Source organism: Beta vulgaris, chromosome 5 (genome assembly GCF_026745355.1).
Source record: "Beta vulgaris subsp. vulgaris cultivar EL10 chromosome 5, EL10.2, whole genome shotgun sequence".
Taxonomy (NCBI): Eukaryota; Viridiplantae; Streptophyta; class Magnoliopsida; order Caryophyllales; family Amaranthaceae; genus Beta; species Beta vulgaris.
The window spans coordinates 705,790-716,631 of record NC_079206.1 but is presented as its reverse complement, the minus strand read 5'-3'; the positions used below and the strand labels follow the sequence as shown (position 1 = coordinate 716,631).

Genomic DNA, 10,842 nt, shown 5'->3' with positions numbered 1-10,842 from the left:
TCCAAACATTGCATTCTTATAAAATATAACATTTAATACAAAAATTCATAATTAAATGAAACATCAGTATTATAATTTCATTACACACTAATACTATATTGTACACCAATTTATTGGGCTTGGCCCAAAATTAAAAATCGAGGTAAGCCCAAAGACTAAACACATATTTAAAGGGTTAAACAGGTTAGGTGGGGTGCTTTCGGGTTAGAAATTCCAATCCGAACCTAATCCATTTAGTTTTCAGGTCGACCCATTTACTTAGACAGGTCAAAAATCTTGACTCAAATCCTCTTAATTCAGATCAGAATCAAGCCGGATTCACTTTTTACAGTCCCTAAATAGATATGCCAATGGAATAGGCACAGAGGTTTGAGCATACCTTAAGTATCATCCCTATCTCTATCCCGGCCACCAACCATGGAGGAAATACATCTGAATCTATCCTTACCTCAACAAGTACACTATAGAAACTATCCCCGTCCCACCACCTGCTTAGGTACCTACATTCTCCCGATAACTTCCCGATCACTTGACGTACCGCCCTACCACATACCAACTTTACTCTATATAATACAATGAATTGATAGAAATTTGTGACAGGCGCATGCGGAAAGTTAATGGACCAATTTTGTAATTTATGAATTTTCATTGAATGGAATAATTTGTTACAAACTTGGGGGAGATACATATGATATGTGATATGCAAGGTTCCATAAGAGAACTCTTGCTTATGAATGTGGTAGGAAGTACATAATATGACTCCACACTCCTACGTACAAGGATAACATATATTTATAGGAGTGTTATATCTTAATCTACAATATTTTAGACGAATCTTATATGATCTAATAATATCTAATGCTGGATTATTTTAGATTCTTCATTCCTAGAATTTTCTATAATATGCCTTAATTACAATAGATATTTGTTTAGATATCTCTAGAATTCATCTTGATTTTTACACTAGATTTTTCTAGATTACTATTTCGAACATGAATCTCTATTTTTGAAATTAAAGAATGAATTCACAGTATTAATTTCAAATATAGAGTAATTATATTCATCAAAATCTAACGTAACAAGTAGTGCACGATGGAGATCGATAATTGAACCAAAAAGGAAAAAAAAAAAAAAAAAAAAAGCACTCATGGAGTTGTATATATTGATATATTTTATATGATACAAAAAGGTCACTTATTGAAGCTGCTCTTACGAGCCCTTAGCTTATGACCAATGTGCTTTGGTCATGTACAAAATTAAGTCATCCTATTGCTTATGGTACACCATAATTTCTTGCTCCTTTCTGTGCAGCAGACTTATGAAATTTTATGATCTTTTTCAAAGACTGAATTAATATAGTTACAAAGGCATACACAAGATCAACAAAAACCACTTTTTTTCTTGTAAATTAGGCTTATTAATGGCAAGCTGGCCCTGGTGTTTCCTCCATTTCAACTTCAAATCCTTCAGCAGCAAGCCATTTATCCTTGTACACATACCATTTAGCACAAAACATGAACAATACAAAATTTACTAAGCTTATGATGCCCAAAAGCCAGTAAAAGTTGTAAAGTCGGCCTTCATTGAGGTTATCAGCTAACCAAGGTTTCGAATGAGCAGTGAGCGAGTTTACTATAGAAACAACCAGAGTGCTAAAGAAGAACCCTATGGAAAGTGTGCTTAAAAACAACCCTGTACTTATAGTCTTCATTCCTTTAGGACATTCTCTTAGGAAAAAGTCTAGTTGTCCTGCATATATCATGGCCTCCCCTGCACCCGTTAATATAAATTGCGGGATTAACCAAAATACAGTTATTGGTAAAACCGCATTTTGGTCATGGACTAATCCATGTGATTCAGCTACTTGCAACCTTTTGATCTCCGTGAGGGCGGCCACCACCATCGCGACAGTGGCAAGAAATAGACCAACTCCTACACGGCGAAGTGGTGAGAGGCCTTGTGGATTTTTGAACAATCGGGCTGCTATGGGAGCCACGAGACGGTCATATATAGGGACTGTTAATAGAATGCTAGCAATAAGGAAGGCTGTCATTGAGGCTGGTGGAATTTGGAATTTAGAACCAATATGACGGTCCATAGTAACGGCTTGTGACACAGAGAATGTTGTCATTTGTGCATGTATAGTCCAAAATTCAATGGTTGTGGCCCATATAGGAAGCATTCTTACTATCATTTTTACCTCTTCTACATCTGTTAGTGTTGCTAAATCCCACTTGCTTACTGAGGCCAAGTCTTCACCCATCTCTGGAGTCTTTATAGCTGCCTTGTCCAAGAACCTATAGTAATAACATCAATAATTGTGATTAGTAAATTAAAGGGCACGCATAATCATGAGAGCTTTAATTTGCTGACAAACATATGATTGCCATTTGAGAATGCAGAAAGTTATGGAGGGATCTCCTACAAGTGATCGATAATTGAGCATTGCAGCCTAAAGGATAATCAAGTTGCAAATTTGCTAGCTAAGGAAGCTAGAATTAAGGATGATAGTTGTAATGTAACTAGGATGTTCCCAAGCCCCCTAATTGTTGTAACATGACTTATATTACGGATTGTAAAACTCGTTGACCATATAATATGCGGCTTACTGCTTTTTAACAAAAAAAAAAGGCAATTATTTTTTATAATATAATTTGACATTTAAGTTCTCACCTCATAAAAGAAAAAAAATGGTTTAAGAGGCCCAAAAACATTGAAAATAGTACTCCAGTAATCCAGTTTAATTTGATCTAATTTAAGTAAGAGTCGAATTTCGAAAACCACATATAGGTCAAGGTTTGCTAAAGTATAGAAGTCCACATATAGGTCCCGCCAAGTCGAAGAATTTTATATTCATGGGTAAACTACTAACCGCAAAATAGAAATTTAGGTACTTCTATTAATGTATTGCTTCATTAACCCAAAAAAAATAGAAGTGGCCGAGTTGGATATAGATATATATTTATATCTAATCCCTTGGTTCTTTGAACATCCCTCCTACATGTGTGTTTATGTTGTCTTTAGTGTTGGCCAATCATATCTCTTATAAAAACAAATTATTAATATTTACATTGACACGAATCGAACAAAATATTCTATGATAGCATTTTTCAAATACATAATTACCACATACAATCCAAGTTTTTAAACTTTAACTACTGGAATAGTAAACTCGGAAAAAAAAATACAGAGGAATTACTTCTAAAGATATTATGGATCAAGTTTTTTTCCGCTCAAGCCTAAAAACCAACCCAACATGTCACAAATATCTATGTCAAAGTCCCTTGATTTTTGAGGTATATATTAATTATGAAAAAAATACAAATCTAATGGGACCAAGAAAAAGAATAGAAATCCAATACAATAACACCTCCAATAATAAGTGAATGATTTTCGGGATGTATTTTTTTTGGAGTAGATGGAAATTAGTAGGTGTAGAATAATACGCTCATTACCGTAAAAAAATTATATTGCACATAACGGAGGGGGGTTCGGGGGATGTCTCGTTTGTAATAGGCCTCTGGGTAGGGTCCTTGTGGGACGGCAGCCAGAGAATATCTTCTTACATATTATATATACTTCCTCCGTTTCGATTTAATCGCAACTATTTACTTTTCACGTTTGTCGAGACATAACTTGACGGTTAATATTTACCATAATATATATGTAAAAATTATAAAAAGTTGATATTACGAAAGTATTTAACGAGACGAATCTAACAAGATTCCACTTGACTATGTTTTTCATTATGTATAAAGTTCAAATCTTAGTCAAAGTACATATCGTGAATAGTACAAAATGTTGACTGTTGCGATTAATTCGAAACGGAGGAAATATATATAAAAAAAACTCTTCTCAAAATTTTTTTTAAAAACAAAATCATGTTGCGTACTTGAGGAACCAAAAAGAGAAAAAGGACTCCTTTAAAAGAAAAAGGAACTAAGAAGAGAAAGAGGAGATCCAATGAATCTGTGGGGGAGAGTGGAGACTTATTGTTATCGAAGAACAGTATAATATTTGGTAATTAACAGTAATTTAGATTCCAAAATAAGAATTGTCTACGCTAGGATACCGCCTACAGCTAAGAGGTTTGTCTGTTGTCTCACTCACTCCCTTTGTTTATCCATCTGGGGGAGGTCATTTCTTATGCTACTTATTGCCTTTGGCTTCGCCTTCATTTCAGCTGTTAAACGTGAGTTTTACTTACGTGCTTACTCGTGACTGACACAATATTCTTTAATACAAATTACAACACCTTAATATTTGTCATTTTTATACTTCATTATTGTTTCCGAAAGTTGTAACTTAGAATGATATTCTTGTCTACAGTAATGAAGTACTATTAATGCTTTACACTCATAAAGTGTTTTTGGATGATTGATATAAAAACATTATTCAAAAAGGTATACTATAAACTGTTTATAGTTAGGTTTTTCAAGACCTCAACTTTGATTTATTTAGTGAAATTTTTGCTAGGAAAGGCTTATTAAAATAGCTAATTTTTTGTGAAAGACTTAATAAAAACTTTTTTGTTAAAAGATACCTATACTTCGTTTTGTTATTTAAGACCATCTTAATGTTTTCCGACCAAAAAGTCAATTTTACGCAGTAACTTTTCTTCCCTTCCCTTTCTCATTAAATAGGACCAGCCTATTTTTTCTTTCCTAATCTCTTAACCTTACCAAACCCTTTCCTCTTGCTCCTCATTTTAAGGAATTAAAATAGAAAAAAAAAGGTTGGTCCCATTTGATAATAAAGGAAGTGGAAGAAAAGCGAATGTTGAAAATTTGACTTGTTGGTTAAAAAAACGTTGAAATGGTCTTAAATAAGAAAGAAAACTATTACAATAGGTCTTTTTAAACAAAGAAGTTTTATTAGGTCTTTCCTAACAAAATAGCTATTTTAATAGGTATTTTCCAATAAAAAGTTTTTTTAAATCATTTAGATTGACTATAATTATTGTAAAATGTTATTTATTTTGTTGCATATATCAGTTATTTCAGCTTGTTAAATTTTGCCGATAATGTTCGAGATTTAAGATTGAAAATTAATCATTGGTCTCGAGATTTTTTTCGAGAATTATAATTATTTTGGACTTACAAAGTACAAGAAAAACTAATTAGAATTGTTCCATCATTAAGAAAAAAAAAAAAAAATGAGATGTTTCAAGTAAGAATTTCAATGGCCTTGCCTTTGAATTTTACCAAGCCGCCTATGAGATTTATGTAAGAAAAGTAGGTTTTGAAATCAAAATCAACATCATTAGTAGTACTTTTTATCATAGTTACGCAAAAAGAAACCTTAATTTATGGACTTTTATAAAAAGTAAAAGTACAAAATTTGGAACTTTTGAAAAATTTCCCATCTTTTTCTGAAATTTTTTGCGTTTGATGATGATTGTTGAGTTGGGTAGGAAATATCTAAGAGGCAGCCAAATTAGTCATAGACATGGAAAATTTTCATGCTTGGGAATCTGATCTGAATCTTTTCCAGTGTATGGGGGAAAGAGAATCTTCGATACGGTGCCTCATAGGTAAACCAATTCCATTGAACTTGGTAACTTAATTATTTCGTCCAAAAAGTTCTTTTGACATATTAGGTTGAATCAGACAACTTTCATATTTGTGGTCACAACAACCGCCAAATTTTTCCTGGTGGTCACATTCACAGATTGGGATGTGTATGTTTCTCACCTTTAAATTTGAGCCTTGCACCCACTTCATGAAATCACGAGGACTAACTTCTGTTTTTCTTTTTTTTGTCTTATTTTCTCTCACTTTCATGATACATAACATCTAAGATTGAGACTGTTTAATTACATATTGAACTTTGTATAATTAAGGATGTCTTAGTCTAGTAATTAAGATTGAGGTTTTGTTAATAATATGTCACAGGTTCGAATCCTCCTCTCCTTCTTTGTATGTACTTTGTACTGCTTTTGTGACTCGTATGCATTAAAAAAATATCGAGCTTTGCATCTCGAAAAAAATTATATATGCATGGACCTTTTTTGTTTTGGAAAACACTGCATTAATAATTTCATCTTTTAGAATGGACTCAGCTCAGATGATGAGCTATAACGTTCAAATATCAATGAAAGTTAAAGTAAACCTACGATAACTGATAAACTTTTCTAATCGAATGATCTCAATAGAAGACATTCAAATTCAAAAAACGTGGTATAATTAACAAGTTGATATATGATATGATCAGTTAATTGGTCTCTCTTTTACTAGACTGCTAATTTTATTTTTCTCGGCTTTAAGTACTTTTGTATAACTTTTCAACTTTCATGCGGCTTATTTGTATAACTTATGTTAACTTTTGAGTTATTTATTGTAAATTTTGTTATCTTTTGTTTAACTAATAATGATATTGTTAATCTTTTAATTGTTTTAGACAATCTGATACATAAATTTGCGCAAACAACAGTCATAGTTTTGGCTAGTTGCTGATGAGATGTTGATGTTGAACTAATCTAAATAAGAAATACATGGTAATACTCAGTCGTTGTGTCACCTAAAATGGTCCATATACTAGTCTACTAGGATATATGATGTATAACTACTTGCCACTTGCGAGGGAACTAACTGCTCCTGGATCCTACCCAACTTGGTGTAAGAGATAATCAAATACCACCCTTCAATTAACAATTTTATACTGGCTCACCAAACGAGTACCTTAAACCCTTCATGTTTGTGAGAAGCTAAGTTTGGTAGGATAAACAATATGAAATAGAATTCAACAAATAACAAATAACACATACTGCATCTAATTTGGAAATAACCATAATATGTGTCTAACTTTCATTCTTTATGTGCTTCTCACTTAAAAAACACATGAATTTAGCAGAATCCAATCCAATCCTATCCTATTCAATAATATAATAAACAGCGCAGCTACCTCATAAGTTTCAGCATTGTTTTACCAGTTTCAGTTAACTTATCAGTTTCGGTTAATATTCGCAAACATAAACCAATAGGAAAAAGCTAAAAAGTGAGGGAAACAAACCTGAATTGCTTGCTATGAGGGAGCTTTTGCTTGTTCTTAACACTAGTCTCTGCCATGTCATCAATGTTAAAAAGTTGGGACGAATCAGCAGGAAGTTCCATCTTTCTCTTTTTCCACGCCGCAACAAAAACGGCTGATATTTGAGAGAGTGGACTACCAGCTAGCTTCTTGTAACGGTATCGTTTAGTACCAAAAAGGAAGACCATTAGGCAAACCACAACAGCACAAGCACATATACCATAACCCCATTGCCTACCCAAATTGTCTTCTATGTACACCAACACTGTTACTGCTGCTAGTGATCCAAAGCTTACTATAAAATAGAACCAATTGAAAAATGTTGTCATCATAGCTCTCTCTTCTTTATTCTTGTCATCGTACTGATCCGATCCGAAACCCGATACACTCGACTTCAGACCGCCGGTTCCTAGGGCTGTCAAGTAGAGTGCAAGGTGAAGGATGCCGAGTTGGGTACCATTGGCTTGCACACACGTTGAGGAGTGCTCGGCGCATGGTGGTGGACGTAGATTTGGAATTATAGTTGATATGGTTAATACTGTCACACCCTAGGAAAAACAACAAATGAACAAACTCTATTTCAGTTTTAATGTCAGTGATCAAATGATAGATGGTATCAATTTCTTTACTTTTTTGTTGTTTTTAACACAAATATGACCATTAACTATATTATGTTAAAAAAGCATGGTTTCAAGCTAGAATTTTATAGGTTTGTCCGAAATAATATGAATTTTTTTTGTTTATATAAGTTACATATCATAAACATGTAAATACTAGATATTTTGTTGATATTTTATATTTATATTTAGCTTAGTAAAAACTACCTCTTTTTTCATTTCAATTGCTTTTGGGAACAAACCAATAAATAACGGTTAATGGTGCGTCGTCGAGATCATATGGGATAATTATTGTGAGTGAAAAAGTTAAAGTCAGAATAGAAAGTGGGATAAACAAGAAAAAATAAAGGTAGTATTTTCTATTCCTGATTGACGTTGTATATAAGTCATCCATACTTTTTTATTCTCTTGTTGACATGCACTAGTTAGAAGTAATGAAATTATTATAAATTCTTTTAAATATATAAGATAAAATATAGTCAGGTGGGTATCTTACTTAATTCGGCTTCTTCTCTAATACCCAATATTTGTAACTTTTACTAATATGTAATTAAAGATATTACTAATATATAAAGTGTCATGCATTGACAAGTATGGAAGAAGAGATACATATCTTTTAGGTGGATTTTTTTTTTTATAAATGCGACAGCTGAGTCGAGCTGTCTGCTGTCTTATTCATTGTCAATTCTAATTATTTATAGAAGTCCCCTCAAAATTTGCAAATGTATATATGCCATAGAAGGGCTTTACACTTTTAAAAATTCCTTATCTTTTGTTAATCATTAAGGTTTTGATGATCTATTATTATTTCATATTAAATTATTTGTAGACAAAAGTTGCTATTGGTGAAAGGGAAATTTTTTTGGACATCCCACTAGGTTTTATTTTGAAAAACTGGAATCTTAATTACCAGTGCTTGAACCGTGGCGAAGATAGCAATGGTCAAATACCTGTAAGCAAGATCAGGAAGATAAATTAGAAATTAAATATGGATAAATTAATATTTGTAACGAACATAAATCTTATTGGGTTGGTAATCATGACACCTTCATGTTATCTGTCTAACTATGAGGTGACATGCAAAAATGACCTAAAATCGAACAAGAATTTTACCATATATATTCTAATTATGGTATCTACTATAGTATTATTAGCATATGACATAATAATCGCAATATGTTAAGTAGTATTAAATGCGCAAAACAAATCCAGCTTGAGTGATCGCGAACCAGATTAAGATGGGCAGTGGTCACAACACATATCAATCATATATATGTCTCGTGCATCTTTTGTTCTTTTCTAATTTTTTATTCTGGGTGTGTTATATGATATTATATTGAAGTAAATAGGATAAAGGTTTCAAACTGGTAAGTATACAGGAGAAAGAAGATGCTTCCTTTGTCTTGGATTTAGGTTAACCTTGTTTGTGCACTATTAACGAGGGATAGTAAAAGATAGAATATTACAAATTCACAGATTTGCTGTCTTTCTGAATATATATCTAACTCAATGTGTACTATATACTATCTTATTTTACTAATTTCTCATTTAGCTCCCTTCAAAGTCAGCAAGAGATATAACTCAATTCAGCAACAAAAGAGTCTTTATCATAAAATATAGATAAAATTGGTCTCAACATCCTGAACTATAGCTTAGGTGCACGCAATACCACCAATTATGACTAGTAACTTAAACACCACCAATTACGGGATGGGGTGTAGTGTGTACCATAAAAAGCCACCATCTTCGATAACATATTAGGCTTTCGGTCTCATTTATGGTACATAATGCAACCCACCTTATGATGGTGTTTAGGCTACTAGTCGTAGTTGGTGTTGTTGGGTGCACCCAAGCTGTAGTTCAGAGCGAGGGTTGATGTCAATTTTGCCTAAAATATATAGCCATGTTAACAAGTTATCGATATAAACGAAATTTGATCATAAATTCTAGATATCTTTATCGGGAGACTTTACCAACTAATCAAATTCATATCAATAATAGATATTACTATAATTGATATTTTATATTAATTTTCTATCTAGATCTATGGTACAGACATACAGTATGATTTATTATTATTTTTTTTCTAGCGACTGAAAATTATATATCTAAAATAAAAACTTGGAGAAAGAGAGAGAAACAAACCGGCCAAGAAAGGTGTCAGCAATGAAGCCACCAAGGAGGCAGAGCATGAAGGAGGTACCAAGGAAGTTGGTGACTGTATTAGCTGAGGTTGCATTCCCTAAATGCATTACCCCTGTTAAGTATGTCACCAAATTGAATGCAATTCCCAAAGTTATCAACCTCTCACATGTCTCAACACCTGCTCCACAAGAAAGAACAAAGGGGGAGATATTCATTAGACGTACACCTTGAAATATATGAAAGTATGTGCTTTCATATTACGTGATGACAATATCCATTTCGTCAATATGTTACTACTTCTGTTTTGCAATACATGCGCCATTTCTCATTTGGATATTATTCATCAATTAACTTTGAACATCTTTCTTTCACCATCATATAAGAAAAACATATTCAAGTGAGATTTTGTTAAATTTGTCTCAATGCAAGGATTCCAAATAACAGTTTTTTATAATTTTTACTTGCACGCAATTAAAGACTTTAATATCCAAAGAAGAGCTTTAGGAGTATAGTGTGAAAAAGCAAATGACGTATGTATTGTGAAACAGGGTAGTATTTCCTTACAGTTTTCAGTTAATTACGTTTTGTACTTTCAAGTGATCAAAATCATAGGTAGCAAAATCTCCTGAAAACAAATTAGGAGAGAAAGAAAGGAAAGAAATGACGACCTAAAATCATGGCGGAGCTGATCCAACCGCCAGTTTCGGAGCGATTAGCCGGGAGGCCTTTGTAGTCCCAAGCATCATTCAACGTTTTGCCAAAATCATCGGTTACAGGAAGAGCCATTTTCTGTTGCACTTCTCAGAGTACACCTTTTATCTTTATGTGTTTTGAGGGGAAACTAAAAAACAAGTATAGAGCAAAATGAAGCTAAGGAAGTAATGGATGAGCAAAAGTATGTGTGGGATATATTCACGTTTAGATGGATCCCCTTCCTTTTTATAGCCAGTGGCTTACGGGAGAAACATCACAGGCCTAGCAAAATGTATCCTAATGCATCGTGTTAGAATCTGGACCCACTTTGGTGTAGAATATACTTTACTATATTACT

General features: G+C 33.0%; 1 protein-coding gene across 1 annotated transcript; it reads right to left on the bottom strand.

The window, feature by feature from the left end:
- Nucleotides 1–1,129: 1,129 nt before the first annotated feature.
- LOC104892039 (protein NRT1/ PTR FAMILY 6.3) lies at nt 1,130–10,629 on the bottom strand. The gene is made up of 5 exons (XM_010677851.4): nt 10,460–10,629; nt 9,792–9,969; nt 8,557–8,596; nt 7,012–7,577; nt 1,130–2,297 (listed from the first exon to the last, which is right to left on the bottom strand). Exons 1-5 carry the CDS (start codon nt 10,575–10,577, stop codon nt 1,418–1,420), a joined length of 1,782 nt encoding a protein of 593 aa, XP_010676153.2. The 5' UTR covers nt 10,578–10,629; the 3' UTR covers nt 1,130–1,417.
- Between the last annotated feature and the right edge of the window lie 213 nt (nt 10,630–10,842).